The 17239-nt window shown below is 39.5% G+C and overlaps 1 protein-coding gene across 1 annotated transcript; it reads left to right on the top strand.

Moving 5' to 3' along the window:
- The first annotated feature begins 7881 nt into the window (after positions 1–7881).
- LOC149176264 (uncharacterized) lies at positions 7882–8475 on the top strand. The gene has a single exon (XM_089421415.1). It carries the CDS (start codon positions 7882–7884, stop codon positions 8473–8475), a length of 594 nt encoding a protein of 197 aa, XP_089277541.1.
- The last annotated feature ends 8764 nt before the right edge of the window (positions 8476–17239 follow it).

Genomic DNA, 17239 nt, shown 5'->3' with positions numbered 1-17239 from the left:
TATGTGCTCATACCATTCTGAACATAAAAATTTATAATGGACCTTCATACCTGGGTTTGATTTTTCTTCACCTTCTTCAATTATTTCCTCATTTACAGGTGTTAGCAAGTTGATTCCCAATGCCTGAAAATTCGACTCTGTCAACATATTTTCCAATCCATGCCCTTTCACCAGCTTTGTGGGCTTTATGTCCAGGTCATACTCTTGAATCTTGGCTATCCATTTTCCTCTTTTTCCTTCCACATCACTCTAGACAAAGACATCCTTTACTGCAACATTTGGCACATAAGCAGTGATCTGTGACTACAACACATAAGTCATGAAGGCCTTTAGGACTTTTACCAAAGCATGTACCTGTTTTTCAAGAAAATTGTACTTTAGTTCAGCATCTCTGAGAATCTTGCTAAATAAAGAAATTGGTTTCTCTTTTTCTTCATCATTTTTCTGCAACAAAACAACAACTATTGAATTAAGTGATGCAAATGAAAATAATTGAAAAGGATTTTGATAATCAGGGATAATTAAAACTGGAGCTGCTTGTAATGCTTCTTTAATCCTGGAGAATGATTCTCTAGCTTCCTTGGTTCAATGCACCTCATTTTCCTTCTTGAATATAGTGGTAATTTCTTTTACAATTTCAGCATAATTGGACACAAACCTTCTTAAAAAAATTATTTCTCCTCGAAATTTTTGAATGTCTTTCTTACTCCTAGGCAGGCGTATTTTCTGCACAATTTGCACCCTTTCTGGATCTATCTTCACTCCATCTCTAGAAACAATGTGCCCCAACAGTTTGCCTTCTTCTAGACCAAAAATAGACTTCTTAGGATTCAAAGAAAGCCTAAATTTTCTACATTTCTCAAAACACTTTTTAAGATGGTCCAAATGCTCCTCATCAGACTTAGAGAAAGCAGTGATGTCATCCAAGTATATCACTACAAACTTATCACCTACAAATGCAATGTCCATAGCCCTTTGAAATGTTGCACCTGCATTCACCAACCCAAAAGGCATTCAAGCATACATGAAGGTTCCCCAAGGAGTTGTGAATGCAGTCTTTTCCTGATCTTCTTTATCAACAGCCACCTGGTTATACCCAGAGAACCCATCCAACATTGACATTTTGAATGATCCTGTTACCTTTTGCAGCACATGATCCATTTTAGGTAACGGATAGTTATCTTTCAAGGAAGCCCTATTCAGATTTCTAAAATCCACACAAAGCCTTATTTCTCCATTTTTCTTCCTCACAGGTACTAGATTGGCCACCCAGTTAGAGTAACGAAGTGGAACTACTAACTTGGAATCAAGCAGCTTTTTGACTTCTTTCTCAATCAATGGTAAAAGAAAAGGGTATATCTGCCTGAGTTTCTGCTTAAATGGTTTAATCCCTTCTTTCAAGGGAATCTTGTGCTGAACAATACTTACATCATATGTCTTGAGATCCTCATAGGACCAAGCAAAAACATCAGTATAGTCCATGAAAAGCTCAATATATCTCTCCTTATAATTAAGTGGAACTCCATTAAATAATTTGACTAACTTGGGCTCCTTCTGGGTTCCAATATTGTGATCTTGAATCTGTTCATCCCGTGGAATTTTCTCTGAACTAACAACTACATCATTGGAGTTAAAAAGTATTTCAAGAGGGACAAGCCCCCTTGGCATAACATTATGTTTCAATTGAATAATTTTTTGATTAACTATGGAATTTTTAAAACCACTTACTCCTGCACCTTCTGTTGCTTCATCTTCATCTTGATCAATCTCGATGCCCTGAAAATCTTCAACCATAGTCAAGAATTCCTTAATATGCTGATCATCCTCAAAATCTGCCAGTGTTTTATATTATCCAGGACAGAAGGCTTGTGTCTCATTTAAACCTCATATCTTAGCTTTGGATTTATAGGAGGCCTAAAAGTACTAGCAGCCACAGCGAAAGAGTCTGCTAATCTGTTTCCATCTCTTGGAATGAACTGTATGTTGGAAGCCTCAAAGAAGTTCTCAACTAAATCCCACACTTCATTTCTGTATGCCCTAAGCCTAGGGTGCTTTGTTTGACAATGGATATTTATTTGCTTTATAATCAGCTCTAAATCTCCAAAAACAGAAATTGACTAGACTCCCATTTGTTTTGATGTTTGCAAAGAAATGATCAAGGCTTCATATTCTACCACATTATTAGTTGCTTCGAACTCCAATTTAAAAGAAAATGGGATCATATTACCTCCAGGTGTAATTAAAAGGAAACTAACACCTGTTCCTTCTTTAGAATAGGCTCCATCAAAGAAGCACTTCCACACCCCTTCTGTTTGCAGCTCTGTATTTACACAGGCTAAAGTAAGTTGCCTCTGGTTATCTTCAGCCAACTCTACATTGTCATGCAGCATGAAGCAAGAAAAGACATCTTTCTCTTGGCTATATACAGGTGAATTACTTGCTTCATTCTTTGTGATTGTTTTAACAAATCTTGTTTCTTTGTACAACCTCCTTTCTTCTCCACCAAAAATTGGTATGAGAGCATAAGTAAAATCCAGTTTCAAAACACCACCCAATTTAGACCCCCATGACCTAGATAGCAACATTCCAATCCTAGTAGGGATATCTGCCACCACTACATCCATTACCAGGGCTGGGATCTAGGCTAGTGACACCACCATATCTTTAATGACACCGAGACACTTGACTTTATTTGAATCAAAAGAATACATGACTCTGTAAGGTTTAGTAACTTGTAGGTTTAGTTGTTTCATCACTGATAGTGGCATAAGGTTATGTGAAGCTCTTGAATCAAACATAGAATTATGCAAGAGGAAATCATGAATCAATAAGGAAATGTAGAAAGGAGGTGTTGAAGAATCTACCTCCTCCACCTGTGGACCAAAAACCATTACTATTTTATCTTCTTGCAGATTCACAATGTCATTTATGTTCACATTCTAAGACAGGTTGATAAAATCAAGAATCTCTCTTTGATAAACTGGTTTTTTGACCAATTCTGTGAGGGGCACCTGAATTTTGATTTTTTCTAACTCTTTAGTGAGACTAAACACATGGACCTGTTTAGTATTCCTTTCATTTTCATCTTCACTTTTCTTCATCACTGAAATCTCTTGTGGAATGGAAACAATTTTTTCTAAAGGAATTTTGTCACTTTTATCTTGAGAAGACTCACCTTGAAGTATTTGAGTCTTGCTATTTGTATTTTGTTGTTTCTTTCCTTTATTTAATTATTTTGTAGGCTATGGTTCTTGTGGAGTCGCCTTTTGTAGGGGAACTGGAACTTGCTGCTCACCTTCATTTTCTTGAATTCTAGATATTTTCCTTGATCTCAAGTCATATTTCTTATGTAATTCTGCCTGCATAAAATCAGTAAACTGCTTCCAATATTCATCAATTTCATTCTCATCATAAATGGCATCTATTTCAGTATATTCTTCTCCCTCAACACCTAGTTCATCTTCATCTACTACATACAATGAAGAGATATGATCATCATGGTCCCTGGAATGCTGTGTTACTTCATCAGGATCTGCCTCTAAGTAAAGTGGTGCTTGAACCTGATCTTGGTCTTTTCTCTCCTTCTGCAAAAGTTGCAGAGGTTGCCTTCTATGATGAGGATTAAAGTTTCTTCAAGAGGATTCCACTTTAGCCTTTCCCTTATCTTGGGTAGGCCACGTCTCTGGTGCTTTACCTACAACCATCGGATTTGCTTCTATTTCTAAGGCATCAGTTTGGATCTGATCAAGGGTTGTGGATCTTCTCTCCCTCAATGTGAACCCAAAAAATTATTCAAATGCCCCTGCAAAAGTTATTTTTGCACTAGCAGGAGGGGGCTTGATCTCCACTAGAAGAATTTTGTAAAGTTTATTGAACCTTCTAGTGAACTCAACAACACTTTCATCATATTTCTTCTTAATAGAATTAATCTTTGTGAGTGAATACCCATGGTCTCATTTCTCTCCCCATCTCTAGGTGAACAAGCACTCCATCTCTTCCCATGTAGGAATAGAGTTATTAGGAATCCCTTTAAACCACTTTCTTGCTTCACCATCCAGGGATTGCACAAAAAGTCCTAAAACAACATCTAGGTGTGCAACATTGAGATTTCCTGCAAAATTACAAAACACTGCTATATGATTCTCTGTTGTTTGTTCATCCTCGCCTGAGAAACGAGGAAGAATTTTTAAGTATTCATGAGGCATTTGATTCAATTTTTGTGGAAACTGAATAGGTGCATACCTATTCAACAATATTGTAGGTGCTTCCATGTTTGTTCCTAAACTTATCAAACCTTGAGTACCAGCGGATGTAGAACCTTACTGAGGAGTAAATGGAGTATGAGAAGGTGGCAATGTAGTTATAGGTTCAGGTTGAATAACTATAGCAGATACTGAGAAAGAAACACTCTAAATAATGTTCTTGATAGTTGGGTTATTGAAATGGAGTAGATGTAAAAGGTATCTCTTGGTCAAACAAAGGTGAATGTTTGGATGAAAAATGTGTTGAACTACTGCCAGGTGAAGACAGTGTAGGACTTGTTGTAACTAGAGTTTTTGGCCTTCCAACCCTCCTGGAAACTAGTCTCTCAGGGTCTAAAAGGGCTTAAGCTTTTTACTGTGAGGTATCTTACCTCGTATGAGGCCTCTTTGAAGCCAGAGTTATTATTTTTTGTTCAATACAGCCAAATATTTCCTCCTCTGATGCAGGAACATCCAATTAGGGAGGCGACAGCTGGACAAGCTGTTAAAATTAAATTCACTTTTAGTTTAATTTTATTTTATGTTTAAAAGAAGGCTGTCACAGCCAATGTTTTCCTTTAATTTGAATAGTAGTTAGATTAGAAATTAGTTTTAAATAAGTTAGGAAACAAATTGCCAGAAACTGGAATGTAACTACATTTTAACTGTAGGTAGTTCCTCAACAAAATGAGGCTACCAACAACTTAAATAGGTAACCCAAAGACAAAGGTGGGATTGCTGCCATCCAGAAGAAAAGAGACCAGAGAGCGTAACTCTGAAATATATTTTTAAAAAGTAAATTGAAGCTTACAGGTATCCATTATTGTTTTCCATAAATGACAAGAATTATGTATAGTGCATAGAAATTAATGACATAATTGAATGACTATTAATCAAATTGTGCATCAAACTGAAGGAGCCAAACACAACAGAAGAAACCATCCAGGTATTTCACAAAAGCTTGCTATTGATTTAACAATGAAAATTTACAATATATATGTGTGTATAAACATTTGTCAAAGTCCACGGTAGCACAAAAAGATAGAATTCTGTAACCCCACACTAATCTGAGGCACAGATCCTTCAAAAAACCATCCATAACAATCCTCATACAATCGACACAGTTCAAGGAGGGTTCCACACAACCCAGAACAAACCAAACTGAGCAAAGACCGAAGCATTACCAACAGCCAGAGATGGGATACATAAAAATTTTCCCAAATTCATAAACAAAAGTTACAGCAGAGGACATGGTGCACAGGAGGTCACTTATCGACAGACCAACTAAGACCGAGAACAGATAGAGGCATACCCTAACTGCTACCAACAAAATATATATGACCGCATAATGTAAACAGGAAAGACCCTACCCAGTTTGCGTAATGCTGGACCAGAAGGACGAAGACCCCAACGTTTTTGCCAAAGACCAAACCCTTGCAACCACAGTGACGAGGGTCGAGTGCCTACACAGACATACAGAGAATTCGTGAGGCAACATAACCATAAACCCATGATAAAGAATAGAGAGAGGCTAGGATGAATACCCACAGCGGATACCTAAAGACGAGGTTGGGCTCCATAGCCAAGCCACAAAACTGAGACCAACAGAGCATAGCCAATGACACTAGAGCCAAGGAAAGCTGAGACACAACAAAGTGCAACCAACAGCCAAAGGGCCAGTAAATACTGAGACCCAATAGAGCATAAACCATGGCCACAGAGCCACAAGACCACCATTTGCTCACGAGGAGCAAAGCTGTCAGCAAAAGTAAAAGGACACGAAGAATTGAAACCGGAGCAGAGGAATTACCTCGAGTAGAATATGTCAAGCCATCGTCGGGAAAATCGGGCAGAGGGACTGGTAAAACAATGCAACCACTGAAATAGTTAAAAACAGTGCCGTCAACCTGGTAAAATCAAATATCCATGAATAAATACGGAGAAGCCAAGACGTACCCAGGGTGACCACAAAGCCCAAAACCTCCTCGAAAAACCATGCAAGAAGCAACCACCAGGTCCCACGAAACACCATCACATAGTTAACAAATGATAGAGGACCAGAGCTGAAGAAGGACCCATAAGACAACGGCAGGCAGAGCGCCATCCTTTCCTTGCAAAACAAACCGGGTAAGAACGCAGGGGAGCAGAACCAAAACCGTCAGAAAAATAACCAACTCAACCACAACAGATCGCACCATAGAGTCGTTTCAAATAGACCGAGACTACCTCGGGATGGAGGAGAATTAATTTCCCATTAAAACCTTGCCTAAAACCCCAAGCAAAAACAAGCGCAGGAAAATTTGAATGCAGGAAAACCACCGCGTAGGCTTGCCATCTCGACGTCTCAGGGATTGTCACTAGATTTTGGTATCAAAGCAAGTTCTTTCCTTAAGGAATAAAATAATATGGAAGTAGGAAGAAGAGGTCGAGGTAGAGCTAATCAAAGAGTAGCCGACAAAGGATTGTGTGAAGAAATCATGATCCTAAGTGCTAGATTGGCAGCAGTAGAAGCAGGGAGGCGTAGGGATCCAGAAGGTGGTGACAAAAGTGAAGAAGAACTTGCAGCTATGACGGATGTATCCATTGAGGAAGGGCCAAAGATAAAATTATTGAGGTCTATTTTTTTAGCAAGCAGCGAACCGAAGCCAGATCTTTCAAACTATGATGGCAACTTATCTACAAAAGTATTGTTGGACTGGATTAGCAAGTTGGATAAATACTTTGAATGTGAAGAAATCAGTGAGGATAGAAGGTCAAGTTTGCAGCCACCAAACTGAAGGGACATGCAGCACTATGGTGGGATGGTGTGCAGGAAGAAAGGAGAAGGTCAAATAAGCCACCAATTAAAAAATGGAACAGGATGATCGCCAAGATGAAAAGTAAGTTTTTACCCAAAGAATATCAGATTTCTCTATATAGACAGGTACAGAACTTGAAACAAAGGGCAATGCTCGTGAAGGAATACAAATAAGAATGTTACAGAGTGAATCTACAAGCAGGTTATGTCGAAGATACCCCATAAAAGACAGCGAGGTTTGTGAACGGATTATCAATGGAGATACTGGATGAGATTAGTATTCTATCTCCCAAGTCCATAGAGGAAGCCTATCAAAGTGCTTTAAAAGCAGAAGAGAAGATCACCAGGAAGTAGAATGCCAGAAGAGGATGTGGATCTAGCCGAGGAAGAGGACAGTCTTTTGGCAGAGGCAGAACTGCCAGCAATGAAGAAGGAAATAGTTCAAAAACTGCAGGACCAACTGATAAAGAAGGTAACACTAGAGGAGGAAGGCCTTACAAGCAAGGAAGAGGTAATGGTAGACGCAGAGGAAATGCCTATCAGTGTTACAAGTGTCACAAGTGGGGACACCGGCGTTTTGAATGTCTTGAAAGTGATCAAGCAGGACAAAGAGGAGCATATTTTGCTCAACTGGAGGAAGCTGAGGCACCACCTCAAGAAGTTGAGAACATGCCTGAGACAGGAGAGGACTTGGTGTTGAACAAGGTATTGTTGAAACCAGCGAAAGAATTAGCTGACTAGACACAACGGAAAACACTGTTCCGAACTGTGTGTAAATCACATGGGAAATGCTATAAATTGATTATTAATAACGGAAGCACTAATAACCTGGTAGCCACTGAAATGGTAGAGAAACTGGGTTTAAAAAGATTGAAGCACCCAACCCCATACTGGGTGTCTTGGTTACAAAAAGGACATCAACTGCTGGTTGATGAGCAGTGCGAAGTGGAGTTTCATATTGGTAGGTATAAGGATAAGGTAACTTATGATATTATGCCGATGGATGTGTGCCGTATACTGTTGGGTAGACCATGGCAGTATGACAAGAAAGTAGTCTACAATGGGAAGACAAACTATTATAAGTTTGCGAATGAAGGGATCAAGCATACACTGGTACCCATGAAAGAGGAGGATACAAAAGAAAACAGTGGAACAAAAGCATTATTGTTAGGAGGAAAACAGTTCCTACAGCAGATTGGAGATGATGGAATAAAGTTTGCAATTGTGCGAAGGCCAAGAACAGTGTTAATCCACACTGAGATTACTGATTTGCCTGAGGAGATACAAGATATGCTACAGGAGTTTAGCAACATTGTAGTGGATGATTTACCGAATAAATTACCACCAAGAAGGAGTATCAGTCACCATATTGATTTCATTCCAGGAGCTAGTTTACCAAACAAAGCTACTTACCGAATGAGTCCAAAGGAAAATTAGGATATTAGGAAGCAGGTACAGGAATTGTTGGACAAAGGATTGATTTGACAGAGTTTAAGTCCTTGTGTGGTTCCAACAGTCTTAGCTCCCAAGAAAGGAGGAGAGTGGCGGATGTGTACTGATTCTCGAGCAATAAATAAGATTACCATCAGGTACAGGTTTCCCTTACCACGGATGGATGATATGATGGACTGTTTGAGTGGAGCAACGTATTTTTCGAAGATTGATTTAAAAAGCGAATATCATCAAATTCAAATTCGAGAAGGAGATGAGTGGAAGACTGCTTTCAAGACCAATGAAGGCCTGTATGAATGGTTGGTCATGCCATTTGGATTGAGCAATGCACCTAGCACATTCATGCGCTTGATGAATGAGATGTTGAAGGAATATATTGGAAAGTTCGTGATTGTGTATTTAGATGATATCCTTATTTTCAGTAAGACAAGGGAAGAACATTTCTGACACGTTAGGTGTGTCTTGGAAAAATTGCAGCAAAATAAATTGCTGTTAAATTTGAAAAAGTGTACGCTTTTTAAGAAGGAGTTAATTTATTTTGGGATTGTGATTTCAGAAAATGAATTAAAGATGGATCCGGAAAAGGTTGCAGCCATAGTTAGTTGGCCATCCCCCAAGAGTTTGTTTGAAGTATGGAGTTTTCATGGGTTGGCGAGTTTTTATCGGAAATTTATAAAATATTTTAGTGGGATTTGTGCACCCATGGTGGATACTGTTAAAAAAGAAAATCAACCTTTTCATTGGACGGAGTCGGCTGAAAAGAGTTTTCAACTACTGAAAAAGAAGATCACCGAAAGACCCATTTTGAGGTTACCAGATTTCAACAAACTTTTTCAAGTTCGTTGCGATGCCAGTGGGACAACCATTGGAGCAATACTCAGCCAAGAGGACAAACCAGTGGCCTATTTCAACGAGAAGTTGAATGAGAGTAGACAGAAATATACATCCTACGACAAGGAGTTTTATGCAGTGGTACAAGCACTGAAACATTGGAGACATTACTTAATGGAAAATGATTTTGTTATATTTTCGGACAATTCTTCTTTGCAATATGTCATGCAACAGCATAAGCTAAACCATAAATATGCGAAGTAGGTGGAATACCTCTAGAGTTTTACGTTTGTGCTGAAACACATCAGTGGACAAGCCAACAAAGTGGCAGATGCATTAAGCATGAGCAGTTTGATTTTACAGGAAAGCAGAGTGCAGGTGTTAGGCTTTGAGCATCTCAAGGATCTGTATGAAACAGATGCAGATTTTAAGGAAGCATACGAAGCTTACCAGAATCCGATGTTGAGGGACAATAGTTCGTGGCTAGACTATAACATACAGGAAGGATTGTTGTTTAGGGGAGGACAGTTGTGTATCCCAGAATGCTCAATGGGGGAAAACTTAATTTAGGAGAAACACAATGGGGGTCCAGCTGGACATTTTGGCATAGACAAGACTTTGGACCAAGTAAGTCACTTCTATTATTGGTTGAAGATGTGGCAAGATGTACAAAGATATGTGGCTAGATGTAAGATGTGTCAACTAGCAAAGGGACACAGTCAAAATACGGGATTGTATATGCCCCTACCTATTCCAGACAAACCATGGGACTCAGTCAGTTTAGACTTTGTCTTAGGCTTGCCAAGGACATAGAAGGGGTATGATTCAATCATGGTAGTAGTGGATCACTTTACTAAGATGGCACATTTTATTCCCTGTAAAAAGACCAGTGATGCCATGCATGTAGCCCACTTGTTCTTCACAGAAATTGTCAGACTACATGGCTTGCCAAAGTCTATTATTTCAGATAGGGACGTGAAGTTCACGGGTCATTTTTGGCGGACTTTGTGGAAGAAGTTAGATACTAAATTAAATTTCAGCTTAGCTTATCATCCACAGACCGATGGGTAGACTGAGGTAGTGAACCGAAGTCTAGGGAATCTGTTACATAGTCTGGTTGGTGAAAATTCATGACAGTGGGATCGCGTACTCGCACAAGCAGAGTTCTCTTATAATGATTCACCCAATAGGAGTACAAGCAGAATTCCTTTCCAGATCCTATACGGAATGCACCCCCATGGTGTGCACGAGTTGTAGGATTTGGGTCGGTTGGAACGAAGGAGTGCTGATGGTGAAGATTTCGCAAAGGTGATCAACGAACTTCATGAACAGGTGAAAACCAAATTGTAGGACAACAACCAAAGATATAAACAGAAGGCAGACTTAAAATGATGGGAAGTGTAATTCAATGTAGGAGACCTAGTATTGGCACATCTATGGAAAGAGAGGTTTCCTAAAGGGGAATATAACAAGCTCAAACTAAAAAAAATAGGGCCTTGCCGGATACTGCGAAAGTTCTCTGCCAATGCATATGAACTGCAACTACCCCCGGGTATTGGGATCTCGCCCATTTTCAATGTGGCAAACTTGTACCCTTACATTACTGCTAATGTGGAGGACAGTTCAACAGAATACACATGGGACACCCAGGGAGGAGAGACAGAGACATGGGTCAAACAGATGCCCCCAGCCAAGCCTCTAGAGATCAAACAAATATTGGATACTCAAGTAGATAGGCGGACACGATGGAAGGAGTACCTATAGTACCTAGTTAAATGGAAGAACTGTCCAATTGAGGAGAGTTCCTGGTTGGATTCCAGATAGATTCAAAGCGCCAGGTATTTGATTGAAGAGCTCATGGACAGGAGCGATGAGATTCATTCACCTAGGGAGCCTGATGCAGGAGCATCCAATTAGGGAGGCGACAGCTGGACAAGTTGTTAAAATTAAATTCACTTTTAGTTTAATTTTATTTTATGTTTAAAAGAAGGCTATCACAGCCAATGTTTTCCTTTAATTGGAACAGTAGTTAGATTAGAAATTAGTTTTAAATAAGTTAGGAAACAAACTACCAGAAACTGGAATGTAACTACATTGTAACTGTATGTAGTTCCTCAATAGAATGAGGCTACCAGCAACTTAAATAGGCAAACCAAAGACAAAGATGGGGTCGCTGCCATCCAGAAGAAAAGAGACCAGAGAGCGTAGCTCTGAAATATATTTTTAAAAAGTAAATTGAAGCTTACAGGTATCCATTATTATTTTCCATAAATGACAAGAATTATGTATTGTGCATAGAAATTAATGATAGAATTGAATGATTGTTAATCAAATTGTGCATCAAACTGAAGGAGCCAAACACAGCAGAAGAAACCATCCAGGTATTTCAAAAAAGCATGCTATTGATTTAACAGTGAAAATTTACAATATATATATCTATATATATATATATATATCTGTGTGTATAAACATTTGTCAAAGTCCACAATAGCACAAAAAGATAGCATTCTGTAACCCCACGCAGGTCTGAGGCACAGATCCTTTAAAAACCATCCATAACAGTCCTCATACAATCGATACAAGCCAAGGAGGGCTCCACACAACCCAGAACAAGCCAAACTGAGCAGAGACCGAATCATTACCAACAGCCAAAGACGGGATACATAAACTTTTTCCCAAATTAATAAACAAAAGTTATAGCAGAGGACACAGTGCACAGGAGGTCACCTATCGACATACCAACTAAGACCGAGAACAAACAGAGGCATACCCTAACTGTTACCAACAAAATATATATGACTGCATAGCGTAAACAGGAAGGACCCTACCTGATTTGCGTAAAGCTGGACCAGAAGGACGAAGACCCCAGCATTTTCCCCAAAGACCAAACCCTTGCAACCACCGTGACGAGGGCTAAGTACCTACATAGACATACAAAGAATTAGTGAGGCAGCACAACCATAAACCCATGATAAAGAATAGAGAGAGGGTAGGATGAATACCCACAACGGATACCTAAAGAGGAGGCCAGGCTCCATAGCCGAGCCACAAAACTGAGACCAACAGAGCATAGCCAACGACACCAGAGCCAAGGAAAGCCGAGACACAACAAAGTGCAACTAACGGCCAGAGGGCCAGCAAATAGCAAGACCCAACAGAGCATAAACCACGGCCATAGAGCCACAAGACCACCGTCTACTCACTAGGAGCAAAGCTGTCAATGAAAGTAAAAGGAAACGGAGAATTGAAACCGGAGCAGAGGAATTACCTCAAGTAGAAGTCGTCGAGCCATTGCCAGGAGAGTCAGGCAGAGGGCCTGGTAAAACAATGCAACCACTGAAACAGTTAAAAACAATGCCGTCAACCTAGTAAAATCAAATATCCGTGAACAAATACAGAGAAGCCAAGGCATACCTAGGGCGACCATAGAGCCCAAAACCTCCTCAAAAAACCATGCAAGAAGAAACCACTAGGTCCAACAAAACACCATCACACAGTGAATGAACGACAGAGGAAGAGAGCCGAAGAAGGACCCAAAAGACAGCGGGAGGCAGAGCGCCATCCTTTCCTTGCAGAACGAACCAGGTAAGAATACAGGGGAGCATAGACAAAACCAACGGAAACATAACCAACTCAACCACAACAGACCACGCCATAGAGCCATGTTACATACACTGAGACCATCTCGAGACAGAGGAGAATTAATTGCTCATTAAAACCTTACCTAAAACCCCAAGCAAATACAAGCGTGGGAAAAGTTGAATGCAGGCCAACCACCATGTAGGCTTGCCACCTCAACGTCTCGGGGATCGTCACCATCCTCACCGAACAACCAGGGGAAAATATTAAAAACCCAGGGAAAAGTGTTCTTAATTTCGTTCCCCAGTGATAGCGCCAATTAATGTTGTCCCTTAAGAAACCAATTTCTTAGCTGTGTAGAAAATGTGCTTAAGACATTAATTTTTATTATTCATGTCACTTATTTGTATGATGTATCCTCAAGTGAAGGACCTGAAGGGCTTGACTTTTAACCCTTAATATTTAGCTAATATGAAAGTCTCAGAATTCCATATGGTTTTTGGATATAAATGTTGAGTGAAGAATGCTTTGAGAAGTTAGAGACAATACGTTGTTTTTCACAAAAACTATTATCTGTAACGCTTTGAGAAGTTAGAGACAATATGACGTTTTTTCACTGAAACTATTATCTATAACTTAGAAGAAATGTAGAAGTAGGAACTTTATGTACAAGAGTGCTCTTTTAAGGAATTTTAACTTCATTCACATAAGTAAACAAAGGCCTGTAGCTTCATTACCATACTTAAAGAAAGGAGGACAGATGATGACACATAACAGAGAAATTACAAAATCATACCCAACAATGTGTGGAAAACTCCTGATTCTTTCATTAATCATCAATTTTACCAAGAATACAATAGCATAGCCTCTAGGCTCTTCAAAATTTGGACCTTTTTCCTATAATTTTGCCTCTTCTTATACATCATGGGACAGTTGGTAACCACCAAAACTGTCAAACTGCTTAACTATCTCCTAACTGTCTAAAGTAAAAGTCATTACAAAACATTACATTGGAGGGTAAAAGACACCTCATTCTTCTCAAGAAAACAAGGTAACAAGAAGTAACAGAAATTAGAGTATGATTGATGATTGCTGCTCGCTGTTCGAATCTATGGCTTCAGTATGTGGGCCTGCTGATGCATCTTTGGTCTACTCTATCATTCATTCCTGTAGATGTTCTAATGATAACTAAACTACTTTAATGCAGCAAAGCTACATCTTTACAAAATTCCCTGCGTGGAGTTGTGGGTTATGGGCCCACGTATATATCGGAAGCGTTCTAATTGGTGGAATCACAAAGAAACCCAACCAATCAATATCGTTCCTTCCTTAAATGTTTATGGCCGAAACCAAAGGAATTAAGACTCCGGTTCATAATCTTATCACATCCTCCTTTTCCACAAACCTTTACCTTCCCCACGGAACTGAAAGGAAACAAAACTATAGTTCATAGACTTCTCAGGTCTGAAATTTATAATAAAACCCGTGCACTTTTTAACACGATATCCATCGGATCTCGTCCCTTCTTGATGAGCGGCTATGATCGATCTGGACTTCAACGGATTAAATGACATTCCATAAACCACCATGTCCATTTTCTAGATTAAACCCTGTGCTTGTTAACCACGTGATTACCATCAGATCTAAATCCTTCAAGAAGACGGCCCCGATTAACTAAGGTTTTAACTCAGTTTTATAATTTCTCACGTCCGATTTTGGAGTTATCCTCTGCGATTGTTAGCACGCGATTACTGTTAGATCTATTGCTTGTCAATCGGATGGCTCAGATCTTCTCCTGGGCTTTTCATGTTTGAAAGCCACCAATAATATAAAACAAATCACTTCTTTTAGACTTCCACATTCTCTTTTAATTCTGTTAGAACATAATATTTTATTTTTTTTATTTTTTCCGATAAAATTGAAAATGAAATTTAAATGATAATGGATGCTACAACAGTATCCATGGGTGCCTTGGTGGCCTAATCGATACCGTCGGTACTAGACGCAACATCATCACTCTCTCATATAAGATGTTTTATAAGATAATGTCATGGCATAAGTTTCTTACCTCTACACTGCTAACCTGGGATAACTCTGCCATCGTCCTCTTATGAAGGAAGCCCACCCAGTCATAGAAAATGCCTGCTTGAACCCTCTCAAGTAGGCCTATCTGTGGTCCTGAGATACAGTTAGGGGTCGATGACCCAACAACCATACAATAATTTCTTCTACCACTTGCACAACCAAATCCTGAATAGAAGTAATGTGGATGCACCCCTCCTAGAATGCATCATCCCCATAGTGATGGTTAGCCATGTCGTGAGATTCACCCGTCTAGGTGGGAGCTTTGTCAGTAGTACCTCACCTCGAGGTAATAGACCATTGACAAAATAAACATCCATATTAGTGGTGAATATGCAACATCTCAGCTCCAAATATCAAACACTTATCTATCCTGCTATCATCTCTGAATAATGAAGCACAAGAACTCCTCATACAACCTCAGCAGAAAATTCTCAACAAATTTCAGTAACCCCCATCTCGCTAAATGAGCTCAAGCCTAGACATCGCCAAACACTACAATGCGTATGTGGTTCCATTCCCTCTTTCACAAAGTCACAACCATCCTACCCAAAGAAAAAAAAAAAAAAAAAATTAGCCCCAAGGCTAAAAAATTCACCTTCATCAACATAATGCATCTGTTTTGAGAACAACCATGCAGTCACATGTCTGTCACCAAAATATTCACATGAGACCACTCTCAATTACCCTATATAATCACATAGTCATGAAGCCACACATTTGTTTCTTACACAGATGTGTGATGCGCGCAACTGTTCCATACACAATAATGTGCTTCACGGCACTCTTGCTCATTAAGTCACGAGGTTTGAAGCTCAAAAACCTCGCATCTGTCTCACTCACAGTCGTGTGCATCCCACAACTATGTCAACCTTTCCCATGCAACTCCACATGACTACCATTGAGTCACCTATGCAGTTTACCAAAAGCGACCCTAAAAAGGTTTGTACAACCCATCCTATATGACCTACCTAACCTAGGCTACCAAAATCACAAAGTTGGGGTCATGACCTCTTACCTAACTCTCCTCGCATGCTACCCAGGTGCTCTAGCTAACCACTACAAATAAAAATAACTTGTGGACCCTTCTCTGGAGTCCACATTAGAAAGTACAAATGACGTGGCATATGGACCCTACCCCCCTTTATATCACTCTCTTTGTAATTTTCTAGAGGCTCGTTCAGGAGCTCAGGACCTCCTTTTGTAAAATTGTTAACAACGTCAGGATTAGGATGTCATCATCTACATCATCATCCCCTCTATTTCTTTTCAACAATATATTCATTTTAGATCCAATTTCAATGTTTAGAGTACCCATCAGGTTCACCTTTCATCATTTTTTGTTTCATCTTGTCTAACACATTTCAGTTTACACATGGTTTCGTCAAGCTATTTTCACTTGGGGTATTGGTTGTCGAAGTTACAGGTTCCCCACATTTTCTCAATGAAATTAGTCCCCTAGTGACAATCAATAGTTAAAGTACCATTCTCCACTCATCATAATAGACTTGTTTGACATATTTTCATATCTTGACATCATTTCTCTGAAATAAAACCATAAGGTCCATCATCTCAACCATGCTTACCAACACCTTCCACTTGCACATGGTAAATGTCCATGTTAGTTGATAGCACTTCCCCTACATGGATCACCTTATTTTATAGTTCACCTTACGCTATTGGGATCCATGACCATTCCCCCAGGCTCGAGAGCCATATCACATGCATGTCTTCAAAGATCAACCTCATTCTCCTCTTATTTACTCATTACTTACCAACCCCACTCTTGCGCAACCATATTTATTCTTTGTCGGATTGAATCGAATGTGCACCCACATTTTACATTTGGCCTATCACCCCTACATATGGAAATAGCCCATTTGTGTCACTTCATCCACCACATCAACCTCACACTGAGAACAACCAATGGGGCCTCTGCCCTCAGCAAAAAAATCCACCTGCATCATTATGTAGCCCATTGTTTTCTTGGGGCACCCGTCTCCGTGTTTGTACATCCCAAACCAATTTTAAATTATTTTGGCAAATGTACAAGATTTTTTTAAGGAAAATGATTCTCACCCATATTTTTGTGTCAATTACTTAGTGAAATTCCCTATTCATCACCACACCATGACCCATATTCATTCATTATCTACCATGACAGTCAAAACATACTCATACCCACCCTAGATGTCCTACCGACTCTAGGGGCATTTCCCCCAAAAAAATTGTTTTAATTGTTGCCACTTGCATTATA

This window comes from Pinus tabuliformis, chromosome 4_1 (assembly GCF_031772625.1).
Source record: "Pinus tabuliformis cultivar Carrire ecotype Pingquan chromosome 4_1, CPIR1, whole genome shotgun sequence".
Lineage (NCBI taxonomy): Eukaryota > Viridiplantae > Streptophyta > Pinopsida > Pinales > Pinaceae > Pinus > Pinus tabuliformis.
The sequence above is the reverse complement of the archived record's forward strand: the minus strand, read 5'-3'. Positions and strand labels throughout refer to the sequence as shown.

Coding starts and splice junctions, on each gene's coding strand:
- LOC149176264 (XM_089421415.1), top strand. CDS start 7,882: ATGGTAGAGAAACTGGGTTTAAAAAGATTGAAGCACCCAACCCCATAC.